General features: G+C 39.3%; 2 protein-coding genes across 4 annotated transcripts in view; one reads left to right on the forward strand and one right to left on the reverse strand.

Annotated features, from left to right (window-relative positions):
• Positions 1-3,966: 3,966 nt before the first annotated feature.
• On the forward strand, positions 3,967-12,755 carry RB195_004581 (uncharacterized protein; the record flags this gene model as incomplete). Of its 3 annotated transcripts, XM_064182488.1 has the most annotated exons (21): positions 3,967-4,191; positions 6,477-6,510; positions 6,578-6,720; positions 6,774-6,877; positions 6,940-7,084; positions 9,091-9,189; positions 9,240-9,308; positions 9,442-9,507; positions 10,042-10,162; positions 10,297-10,380; positions 10,467-10,545; positions 10,599-10,670; positions 10,959-11,094; positions 11,181-11,306; positions 11,359-11,430; positions 11,492-11,598; positions 11,677-11,782; positions 12,141-12,216; positions 12,336-12,454; positions 12,517-12,578; positions 12,635-12,755. In XM_064182488.1, the coding sequence occupies 21 exons, from the start codon at positions 3,967-3,969 to the stop codon at positions 12,753-12,755; spliced, it is 2,166 nt and encodes a 721-aa protein (XP_064033755.1). The 3 variants fall into 3 exon arrangements, with proteins under 3 accessions (XP_064033755.1, XP_064033756.1, XP_064033757.1); XM_064182490.1 differs by lacking the exons at positions 3,967-4,191; positions 6,477-6,510; positions 6,578-6,720; ... (3 more) ...; positions 9,240-9,308; positions 9,442-9,507 and having other exon boundaries at positions 10,051-10,162; XM_064182489.1 differs by lacking the exons at positions 3,967-4,191; positions 6,477-6,510; positions 9,442-9,507; ... (11 more) ...; positions 12,517-12,578; positions 12,635-12,755 and having other exon boundaries at positions 6,580-6,720; positions 9,240-9,353.
• Positions 12,756-12,763: 8 nt separating this feature from the next.
• RB195_004582 (uncharacterized protein) overlaps positions 12,764-12,867 on the reverse strand; it is a gene marked incomplete at both ends in the record, with an annotated part of 9,505 nt that continues 9,401 nt past the window's right edge. Inside the window, one exon of the mRNA XM_064182492.1 lies at positions 12,764-12,860. Within this exon, the coding sequence (XP_064033758.1) occupies positions 12,764-12,860 (97 nt within the window). The remainder of the gene's footprint in view (positions 12,861-12,867) is intronic.

Consider the following 12,867-nt stretch of genomic DNA (forward strand, 5'->3'; position numbering starts at 1 on the left):
CTGTCTAGTCCGTCTAGAGTCCGTCTAGGTGCCTTGACGCTGTTACATAGTGGTCTTCCTGAGCCTTGCAGACCCGCATTTCGTAGGCTTGCTCGTACTGCATTGCTCATATCATCCCAAATAAAAGGAAGGCATAAGGGGATCTTTGTTGTTTGTTCTACCATGTGGCACCGCAGCGCAGTTTCGTGACTTCGATATGAATGAGAAACCCATTCGTAGTGAATCAGAGTGTTTTTACATTTTGGTTTTCGATCCCATTTTGTTTTCCAATTTCCCCTACACAAATGAACCTGGACATAGGGAAACGGCAGCAAATTGTCTTTGGGTTTTTCCCTCGTGAACCTGGATTGTTTATTCAAGAGATCGAACCAAGTGTCCATTTAACATTCAACATCTATTTTTGTGTTTGAGGGATGAGCGGTAACGAATTGGACTAGCTTACTGAGAATAGTGTTAAAGAAGCAGGATATTCTGCCTGTGGGACCTCCAATATTGCTAATGATAGCCCTAACCTTGAAATTCCATGAGTTGTTTGAACTAAATTCGGCATAGGAGAGCTTGTGGGTCTTGATAAAGACGTAAAGGACCAGACAGGTGGGCCGATCACATTTCAGACGAAGGATAGTTGTTCTTGGCAAACCTGCTGGTTTTGTGGTCTCCGTCCATATCCTATTTAGGCGGCGAAATTGCCTGCCAAGTTCATTTGCCGATGACTGCTGGTATAGACTATCGTCCGTAAGGTGAAGTTTCGTTATAGCCCTGTCCAGTTCCTTTGAAATCTCTACAAATTCTCGTCCTTCATCACTGATAGAGATTTTGATCTCCCCTTGAAAGCAAATGTCACGTAGTTCGCACAAACCTTTGCGTTGAGTGGGTGTTAGATTTTCAAAAGTGCATTTGTATGAGTACCGGGAAAGAATTGAGAAAGCAGAAGTAGCAAATAGGCGAAACTCGGCGTGTACCACCGAATTTGCCTTATTCGGTTTGTAAAATAATGCATGGAAAGCGGTAGGAGGAAAAACTGGATCTTTAGAGGTTTCTTGATCTCTGTATTGCTGTTCCTCTTTTCCCCCTCGCAGACGCTCCCAAAAAAGAAAACCTCATCTCGTTCCTACTTGTATGGCTGCCCACATGGCAATCAGAAATCGGGTATAATAAAAAGAATTAGAAAAAACAAATAAACGCCTAATAAATGAATTAAAATAATACAATATAATAAATGAATAATAAACTATTTTTAAAAAAGTAATGCTATAATTAAAACAAAATATATATTGTAATACAGCGATATTAATAGGATAAATAATAACTAAAAATTATATGGTCATGTTAATTATATGTTCAAGATGCCGCGGTGGAGAAGATCAAGAATAATAATCGAGATAAAAAAGCATTCAACCTCTCGATGCACTGATCTAGACACGGTTAGAATAATGTGTTTGATTTTCTGTGGAATTTCCATAATAATGTGTATTCCAGATAGCTCAAATGGAGATGTGGAACAGTGCGGTGAGAGGACAACACAGAAAGATGTTTATTGGATTTTACATACCTGATAAATCTAATAAATGCTTTTAATCTTCTATTTTGAACAGCAAGGACCTCGAGCGGAGAGACTGGTCGATCAGCTCCACATGTTGCTGGAGTTTACGGTTACAATTTCTTTGCCGTCTTCGTCTCACAGCGCACGTCTGAGCAGAAATAATGTTAATAGCAAAAAACATTGAATTTCAAAAAGCTCACAAATAGACTGGAAAAAGTGTTCGCAGTGAAAAAAAACCCTTTCCAGTAGCGCGAGGAGCATAATCAAAACAAAAGTTCCGAGTACTGCGATAAGCAGTGTATAGGGTTGATCCGAGAGTGAGAGTGCAGCTTCCGTCGTCGTCGTCGTAGGTGGAGAAGTAAGCCATGCATCTCTCAACTTTTTCTTGTTTGCCAGCCACTCGGCTGATGGTCTTGGTTCGGAGTTAATCTCATTAAAACTTATAAAGCTGAGAGGAAGAAAAGAGAAAGAGAAGGGGCGGAAATATCGTGTTACATTTGTGAATACTGCAATTAGTGTATAATTAGTGTATAGATCCAATAAATGATTATCATTAGGAGAGAAGATTAAAAAACGTGTCAAGATAATAAAGAAAGACCAGCTAGAAGGCAGTCTGATTGTCGAAGATGCTACCGGTAGGCCGTGACCCAAACCACATTGGCTACTCACCAAAAATATCCTCTAGGTATATTTGCTCGGATTAGTACGAGGTTTACGCTACTGCAAGAATTAGAAGTGAGTCAGTACATATGTAGACATATAATTTAAAAGATGAGTGAGCTTTCGATGTGTATTCGACAACACAATTATACTGTTTGACGTTGATAAAGGGATGATCAAAAGTTCGATCCCCGCCGGATCCATTACTTTTGCAAAACAAAAAGAAACAGCTAGAAATGGAGGAGAACACGTATTAAAACAATTTTCACACTATTTCCCATTATTTACAAACAATTTTACTCATCGGCAATGGAAATGAACGGATTAGAGTTCGACCCTCGCCGAAATTTCTACATTTTTGCAAAATGGACAACAACTGATACCAACGCAGATCATATTCTAAAAGAATTTTCTCATTATTTTCTACATTCTACACACAATTCCACTTATTGACAGTAGTACAGACTATGAATAGTTCGATCCCCGCCCGAATCTAGATTTTTGCAAAACCAAGAAAAAAATCGCTGAAAAAACATTTCACCGGCACTTTCTTGAAATTGTATTTAGAGCACTGTTTCCCAGTGTTATAAAGAGGTTATTTTAGCGATTAGAACCAGGCCCTAATTGGAAATTACTGTTGGACAGGTCGGATTTTGCTAGCTTCAAATAAACATGAATAACGCACTAATGAAGAGACGAAGGAAAATAATGGTAGCTGCATTCTGTAGAGGAAGATTTGCGCTATAAGAAGGTAGAAGAAACTTCCTCAGAGATCCTCTGCTTTTTTTGAAATTTAGTTGAGAAGAGAAAGGAAAGAAAAATGCTAAATTTCTCAACTTTTTCTCAACTGGTTTTTTTTGAGAGTGAAGACCATCTGTAAGAAAGTAAAAACTAAATATGATAGCAAAAGTTTTTGTCTACGACATACTCTAGGCCGAATTCGTCTTTATTAACTATGAGCTGAGTTATGGGAATTTATTTGAAGTCATACCGATTTTGACGCGTTGCCGAAAATCTGAGATTTCGCACTTTTTCCCACTGCAAGATTACGGTAGCGCGGTTAAAAAATTCGATTTCATACATATTTGGATAGAGCTTCGAGGAAAACCTTTAGATGCAAATCTTGGTTTCTGTAGGTGTTCTGGTTCTCTCAAAAGCTAGTTGAGAAAAACTCGAAAATTTGAGGCAGAGTGGAATTTTTCTCAACTAGGTTTCAAAAAGATTAGGAAAGCTAGAGGCACCAAACTTTGTAGAAATACAGAAGAAATCTCTCTCTACGGATCGCAGCCAGCTTTATTGCATGAAATCTGCTTTGAGCGTCGATATTCAGAAACTCGTGGAGCCTAATTTGTATAATTTTAACCCTAATTGCGCCTGTAGATGTCTTTTTTCGCTCAGTAACAGCATCAAAATTGCTTTTTCGAGTGAAAGTAAGAAACTCGTCACTGTCGGATGAGAAATGTGCTCTTTAAATTCTTTTACGCTAAATACTGCAAAAATAGCAGTTTTGGAAGGGATTGATCGAATAACAACAAATAATAAGAACAACAAGGCACTACATTAAACTATCCAATCATCTTAAAATATCCGCATCAGCCTTTATTTCTACAGAGGACGTAATGGCCAATTAACAGATGTCTTTATCCAAGTCTTTGCAATCGTGCATATAAATAAGCGATCGATAGGGAAAGGTCTCGCATAATGCACTTTATCTGCACTACACTTACCAACTTGAGCCAGCGTACTTGTTTTTCATTGCAGCTATGCTTCTACTTCTACAAAGTGTTATTACACTTCTGTTAGCTTCTGAAAATCTCGTTTGTCATCCGTTCCTAAGCGAATTTTCGATGCTACGTTTCCGTACCACTGCGGATCTTCAATATATTGAATTGGCTGTAACAGAAGAGTACCGAAGTAATTTGCGAGCTATGAAGAAAATGAAGATTGCCTCCTACGGTCTCTTAGTACTTAATACGAAGTCAACTCTGGTTAGTTTCATTTCTTTCATATAACGTAGTAGCACACAATTTTGTAGTGCTTAGATTTGATGGGTTTGACAACAAGTCGATTTTTTGAAGGGATCAAAACTTTTAGGTAGCTAATTGCATTTAAAATAATTGGTTTTCTATTTTATCACCTCCACAACATTATTATTATTACGTTATTTATTATGCGTCACATTTATTCAGGATTTCACATTGTTCGTGCCAATGCAAAAGTAACCGAGAGGCTTGTTTATAGAAATCTTGATATTTCAGAAAGGATGCTATTGCCACTGGTACGTTTCCTTTGTCTACGAACTTCTTCTCCTTTCCGAAAGCTTTATTTTTCGTTCAGGTAATGAGAACTCTCTTACCTCCTTGCACGTACGACGACTTACGATTTTGCACCGTTTAAGTCACCGAAGCGAATCCGACGTCATCAAGCATAAGTTAGAGAAGCAAGAAGATGCCAAGTCGTTCATCTTCAAGATTGGCTCAAAAAGTGCAGTAGTTTCATTACCAGAATTATGAAGAATAAATTTTTTAAAAAACATTTTGTGGCATGTGTACTCTCTTTTTAGATAAACTATCTATGCTACAGTAGTCTTCTTCAACTGCAACACCGAGTCTTCTTCAATCGTTTATTCAAACATTAAACAGATTTATTTTGAACTCAAGTACTGAATATGCATCATTGACGTTTTTGAATACGTTTCAGATGTGAATATCTTCTGATATGAGGTGAAAACATACCACTCATCCTCCTTCAATCGACAACCCCGTCTCCCTTTTCTCTTTGCTCCTTTGGTTTTTCTAATTTTCCGACCCCTACTTTAATCTTTCCTAATTTGCCGACCTCTCTTAACCTCCCCCCCACCTCTTGCTCCGACAACCCTCTGACGACCCCCAGTTGAGAAATTCGCAACACACGCTTGACCGTGGCCAAAGTCCAAAACCGAAAGCGCATTCTTAGAAAGAAATACATCACCTGTAAGTGACACACGAGGTTGAGAGGGTGCATTTTCCAGTACGGCGTTTGAGTTTTGGTGGTTTATGCTCGAATGGTTCGTGCTTAACTGGTAACTGCGATATCCGACTTTGCCTATGATCTAGCAGTCTGCCAAATTTCTCCTGCAGTCCTGATTTGGGCTTGAAGATAGAATCACATATGTTCTTTGACTCACCCACGATTCTCCTCCAAAGAATGTCCGGCACCAAGCGTAGACAACAACGTAGTTCTTTGAACACGCATTTGGTCAGCATAGAATCAAGATGTGGGTTTCGATCTCTTGCAGTTGCTGGATTCACTTCTGAGTCTACATGTTTCGTGTAGACGTTTCTTTGCGATGAAGTTAGGTATCACGTGACATCGTAAACATCGGCGGAGAAAGTGGATGGTATCACGATCTTAGCACGCGAATCAGACGTTCTGGCGCGGAAAACATTGGAAGCGTTTTATATCACGGCCAAAAGTCCAATCATGAATCGTAAAGAAGAACGCATCGTTGTGACCAACGAGTTGACCTAGGGGGTCAGAAGCGGGGGCATCGTTAGTAGCTACTACTAGCGGCGCAACTCTAACAACCGATGGTTCGCTAACATCACGATTTTGTGGATATCAAGGTAAGCGCTATGGTGGTCTGCTTTTCTGACGTTGCTCTTGAATAATTTGTTTGCTAAATCATATTCTGTGGGATGACGAGGCGTTTGAGAGAGTAGATTACAAGTGTCTTTGATTTTTCCAGGCTCTGAAGAAGGCGACGACGCCAAAACCAATTAGCCAGAATAAAGATCAATAACAATCTTGGTTCTGCTCAAAAAGTAGTACACGATTATGAATACCATTAAAAAACACTAAACTGTAGAAACGAAACAGATTTCAAATGGCTGCAGCTATCGCTTCATGGCTTGTAAGTCACATATGGATCATCCCGCTTTCATCACTCGTGACGATACAGAAACCGTTTGAATAATCCTGTGTGCACAGTAGAAGCTTTAATCAGAGTAAGGGCATAAATCCCGAAAAAAAATGTTTAAATAGCTTCCAGCAAGTTCTTTCGGCTTTGTTCCAATACAGTAATCAGTTGTTCAATCACCACAAACGTAGCAGGTAGAATAATTTAAAAGAGACGTGAGCACCAGGAGAGTCACAAGCAGTCGGGACCACACAAGTCGTCCTAACAGCGCCATGATATTCATCATTCCTGTAAGTTGAATTTTCTACGCTCACAGCTCATGCTTCATTACACACCTTCCATAGAACCCTTAGAGTCCAGAAATTCTTTTTTCAGATTCTATTTCTCTGGGTGAGCACATCATTCGCAGGTAAAATTCCCTTTACACTTAAATGAAGAACTATCATCGCATTTAACAACCATGCCGTTGATTTCAGACATGGAGTGCGGTGGTGACCTTACAGTTGATGTAAGAAAACGAATAATTGAAACCCATAACGAGCATCGTAGGAAAGCCGAAAAGGGAGAAGTAGAGGGCAGCAAAGGGAAGTTGCCTGCAGCTATGAAATTAGCTGACTTGGTGCGTAACACACAACTTTTATCCATTCCAAATTAAATTCTTAAACTTGGCAGGAATATGACTGCGGACTGGAGCAAGAGGCTAGGAGGAGATGCAAAGATTTCATAGATGTCAATTTCCTTTATGGATTGGGAGCCAACGATGACGTTGTCGTCGGGTACACGTTTCGTTTTCCAACGAATGTTCGGTCCATGTAACATAAGCAAGTTTATTAATCAGAAAGGGCTGTAATCCACCCCCGCAACCTGTCAAAGACTTCCTTACATCATTTAATAGATGGTGGGAACAATCGAAATACATTGAGCCGTCAGAAAATAATACAGTACTTCTCAAGCATATATACAACGGTCAACCTTTCGCACAGGTGAGTGAAGTAATTGCATAAAGGCGACTGCTCGTGAATAAAAAGAATACTTCAGATCGCGTCTTCCAAAGTTACGAGGGTTGGTTGCCAGCTCTATAAGAAAGGACGATTGACTTCAGTTCTATGCTTATATAACAGGTTGGTGCATCGATTGTTGTAGAAAAATGCGCTAACTTCAATACTATTTATAATTTTATTGCAGTCGTGTGTTCCCAGGCGATCGCATTTATGAGAATGCCAACAAGACATCCACGGCATAAGGATGACATAAAAAGAACAATTTCACAAAGATGTTCAACGAAAGAATAAATTGCAGAGCAAATCAATGTAGACAACGCTGTATTATGATTCCCGATCATTATAAGAGCAGATGACCAAATGGGCAAATGAGAACGATTTCAAGCATTTACTTAGATTTACTATCCCCATCACACTCATCACATCACTTTACTGCGAACACGCATTGATTGCTGAAGTTGAAGCAAACTAAGATAGTGAAGACATCTGTCACATCAAAGGATAAAGGACCAAGTGTCTGGCGTCAATCAATCCGTTCGGGATGCGCCACCACGTTCACTTTCAATTCAGAATCGTTCGAGGTTTGCGAACGTGTAACTGGTCTGTACAATGATTTGCGGGGGCTAGCCGATTTGTCAAGTCAGTGTTTTTATCCTCCCATACAAGTCTGGTACCAATTTATCGACACCGGAGAGATACGAAAGGCTTGGTGAGCACCAGGGCGGATTCGAACCTACAATCGATCGTGCATTGAGAGGAACCTCTAACGGACTGCCTGCACCCGTTCCTTGGAACAAATAATATCACTAAATATTTTATTCATTATTCCATGTCTGTTTTCGATCAAGGTCTTTAGTTCAAGGTATGTCACAATCGTAATCATCATATCATCCTTTCCATAGCAACATAGCACAAATATGTTTTGCTAACTAATCAAAAACTGATGAAGATCTCTTTTTGATTCCTTTGAGGAATCCTGCAATTCTCATAGTATCATTTTTCAAATTTAGTAAGAATGGTCAAAATTCATTCGGCGGTTCTTATTCGGGGGTATTTCATGTAAAATTCCGTTAGTAGTCCATGGAGAAAATTGCATTATACCCCACCACTTCATAAACATGAGTTTTTTTTTGCTAACTGTTGAATAGTTGTACACACATTTTATTTTTGTTTTTTATTTTTTTATCTTTCTTATTTACTTACTATTATTTATTAATTTTTATTTTCATTTCTTTCTCCCACGTCACCATATAATGGATGAGTTAAGAAGAAAAATAAACTAGAAGGCGTTACAAACATCGATATTGGTAGGAATTTGCTAGGTTGGAATCCTGTGAGAACCGATAGCTATGCTCTAATCAAGATTTCTCTTACTCTCTTTAACATAGTAAGCGAAACTAAGGAAGAAAAATATGAAATACAAACATATTTTTAAAAATATGAAAATATGAATATAACATATGAAATATGAAATATAAAATGAAAATAATATAAACAGAACATCCCTCCTGGTACTGTGGTGGACACTAAGATTGTTTCTCCGGTAATCAATGAGTTTTATCTGAATGCCCATTCGGCTTTCCAGGTAATTGATTTTCTTTCTTATGTGAATATTCTCATTTTCTTCTTTCTTATTTTGCACGAAGAAATCTCAAAGCCTTTTTTTCTTTGTTTCTGTTGCGCAAATCTCGAAGTAAAATGAAAGTTTCCTAAAATTGTTCAGTACCTGTTTGTGATGCGATTTTGATCAGGTGTTTACTACGAATTCTTTAGTTTCCCTGATTAAGAAAGGAAAACAGGGACAGTCCTTGTTTACAAGCACCTGCTGAAAACGAATCCGAGCGTGTTCCCGCAGGATGGGGCTCTCCTTTATGATCGTGCCGCAGTTCTCTTTTCTGCGCAGAAACAGATCAAACTAGACGGAGAAGTATTTCGTTAACATTAGCCCTCTCAGTTGTGTTCTCCTTCTCAACTTGCTTTATTTGTAGGAAAAAGTATTCATGTTGCCCGCGAGCTTGGTACCTAGCGCAGGTGAAGATGCTACGGGTGTTCGTGTCGTGGTTAAAAAAGTCACCGAGGGATTCCAGGTTGGTTTTGTTATGCTGTTGTAGTGTTTGACAAGAGTAACATTGTTAAGGTGACTTCAAACGACTTGGCTAAAGCTGTAAACGTCCGAGACTTTGAGAAGGACAAGGGAATTCTGGAGGTGCTGAACTTGGCCGTGTCGCAGAAAGGATATATGGAAACGTGACTGCTATTCCTTACTGTCTTTTATTGGTTCACATTATTTTTGATTTTATCGATGGTTGCATCGGATCTCCTTATCAGTTTATTTTCAGGTCGCAGTTTGTGACCTACGGATCTGGCGTGCACTATTTATTCGACCACCGCGCTCTGGGATTCAGGTATGCGTACTTCTTATCTATAAGCGTATCTGTACCTTGTGTTACATCGTTGTTACATTGTTACATGTTATTTCCATCAATTGCACAACCGTTAGAAAGAATACTCTTTTGTGGATTATTTTCCCACCTTATTCCTGAAGCGATGTATGGCATCAAATAATATGATCTTCACAGACGCGATTACGGAGCGAACCGAGCGTTGATATTAAACCTATTGGCAGCGACGCGCTCCGCGATCGTGTCTGTGAAGTTTTTTGAGCTGTTCACGTAGCAATTTTGCCGTGAAAATGCCGTAATGCAAGCTTGCAGCTTAGGGAATCAGGATTATTTAATATTATTATTATCTTTCATTATTGTTATTTATTATCATTGTTATTATTCTAAATATTCTTGATTTATTATTGTTTAGATATTATTATTGAATTATTTTGTTGCGATTATTTTAAAAACAAGTACATTTGCGTAAATAAACACTGAAGTGTGGCAAATCCTCTAAAGTGGTAGAGGACGGATGTGGCAACGGATGTTTCTAAGGGATCATCAATGGATGAAAAAGCACTTATGGATGGAAAGTATATGGGAATTGGCTTGTCGAAGAGTGTTAAGGTTTTGGAAGGAGAAGGCCAGTCGTGCAGCGCTTATGTGGTAACAGACGGTAGGTTGGAATTTCAGGAACATTGTAGTTGTCTGAGCTTCAGCTTATGTATTGTCATTGGAGTCACGAAGGGAGCATTCCATATTGACGTCCAAAACTTGTTGGAAAAATTTAGCGAAGGTCCATGTTTATAGATCCAAGGCCGGGGCAATATAATTTAAACACTCAAGCCGCTATGCAGCCGATCAATCAGAAGAACATTCTCCAGCTGATAAAGAGTGAGAAGAGATTCAGGATAATGTTGTTTCTAACCTTTTGTCGTGCCGAGTTTGGTGTACAGTTATGTAAGATGTTACCTTTTGAGGATTATACGTAAGGACCACTTATGGAAAGAAAAGAACCTTCCCGATTGGAAACATTGCACAAGCGGCTAATCAGCTGAAGTTGGTTGTAGTGTATGGCTGTTTTATTTTGATTAAATCATTCCGAATTCCAGATTCCAAACTGTTGAAGGGACACAATGTACTGTTGAGCAGTACTTCAAAAAACATTATAACATTGTGCTTAAGTGAGTGGTTTGAGTTTATGTGCAATATTTGGAATTGATCAATTTCTGTACAAATCCTGCTATTCTTGCTATCGTTATTTTAAAATGTAGTGACAGAATTCGCCCCGGTTGACTTTTTTTTTGTGGTAACGAACGTTATAAATCGACGTGAGATGTGGGTTGTTCAAAATTTTATCTGCTTATTTTATATTATCACTAACCGTGGGAGAAATGCTGAAAGATTTGGCAGTGGCGGTTTGGAGTTGTTTCTCTACATAGATTTGATTAATAAATTCGTCTATTTTTAAGGCATCCAGGAATGTTCACTGTCTCAGAGCGCCATAGTCCACACACGTATTATCCTGTAGAGCTGTTAAGGGTGGCTCCTTCCCAGAGAGTAACCTTACAGCAGCAAACTCCTGATCAAGTTGCTACCATGATCAAGGTTGGATTGTTCTTCAACACCGATATTACTTCGACTGTTGCAGCTATCTGTACCCTTCTTGCTGAAGATGTTCGGAAAATGTTCAGGCATGTGCAACGTTGCCTCAAAATAGACTCCACCAAACGAAGCTTCTAAAGGACGCTCTGGATATCAAGCCGGGCAATTCGCGCCTCGCTGTAGCTGGCATCAGCGTCGAGAATGGATTTACAACGGTATACAACTATCCTGTACTGCATAGGCTGTGGTTCATTTGATTCACTTCAGGTTCCTGGGCGTGTTTTGCCGCCCCCATCAATCATTTATGGAGGAAATCAACTAGTTAAACCGATAGACAATGTATGTTTTCTTGTGTTCGGAGGTGAAATTAGGAAAAAAAAAACTAAAGATCAAACTTCAGTGTAAATGGAACGGGGACAGATCGAGATTCCTCGAGCCAGCCAGGTTATACAACTGGGCGGTATGTGCAACGCTAACACCGAATGACAGTCGTCGCTTGCACATTAAGTTAGAAATCGTTCTCAAGCTCTTAGAAGCACGTCGACGATGAATTTGGATACTTAGAAGTTATAATGATTTTACCAGGGAATACATTGCGCGAGTGGAAGGCAGGTGCCGTCAACGCGGAATGGATGTGGAACCATGCTCCGAGATCTTTAACCTTCAGCGTCAGAATTTTGAGAGTTTGAAGGTGAACGGATTCATTACATTCCTCCGCATTCCTATTAAATGAAAGGAATGCGGGATAAGCGGGAGGTTTTACGTTTCTTTTTCATACTAATGTTTTCCCTTTTAAATAAAGTGGTCTGGCCTGCTGGACTATCAAGGAATCCCATGTTTAGAAAAGGGGTGTGGTGAATTAGTTGTGGTGGAAAGTACAAAGAAAGTAGAGATGGGAAATTTAAGGAAGAAATTTACGCTTTCAGTCAGTCTTCGAAATAATTTGTGACCAGAAAGAACCTAAGCCGGCAGCTATCGGACACTGCAGCCCATAATCTTTCGTTTTTGTTCTCGTACAACAAAAACGAACACAATTTTCTCCCATTTAGGAATGGTACGCTTCTCAGAAAGAGAAGGATCGCCGGTACCTCATGTTCATCACATCTGACCACATTAAGCAACATGGTACATGTTACTTGGTTACTTTTCTTTTCGAATTGGGATGGTAGAGATGCTGTTTCTTTCGTAAATTTGAATTTTATTTTTCTTATTAATTCTCTTTACTATTCTTGACGTAATTGTAGATCTGATAAAGCTCCTGGAGATCGAGTATCAAATTGTCTCTCAAGAAATCAAGGGAAGTAAAGTAGATGCTGTTCTTACTAGGAACCAGAACCAAACTCTTGATAACGTAATTGCAAAGGTATTCAGACGGAAATATTTTTTTGTTCAAGTTTGCTATATGCATGTGAAGATTCCTTTCAGATTAATGAAAAACTTGGTGGCGTCAATTACAATATTATGCTCGGTTCTAGTCCTTCTGACAAGTGAGTTTTTTCTACATTAGCGACGTTTTCGAGGTGGATTGCAGTGCTAATCTTAGAGCTAACAAATGGCTTTCCGAGAAGGACCGCATGTTCGTCGGATTCGAAATATCGAATCCTCCGGCTCTGTCGAAGGCTGAAATCGAACGTGGAGCAGCTTACAAGGTGTGGAAAATTTAATAATGTTGTTAACGTACACGCCAGTAGATTTTAGAAAGTTTAGATGCCTTCCGTTCTTGGATGGGGAGCGAATTGCGCCAAGAATCCGCAGCAGTACCTCGGAGACTACGTC

This window comes from Necator americanus, chromosome I, assembly GCF_031761385.1.
Source record: "Necator americanus strain Aroian chromosome I, whole genome shotgun sequence".
Lineage (NCBI taxonomy): Eukaryota > Metazoa > Nematoda > Chromadorea > Rhabditida > Ancylostomatidae > Necator > Necator americanus.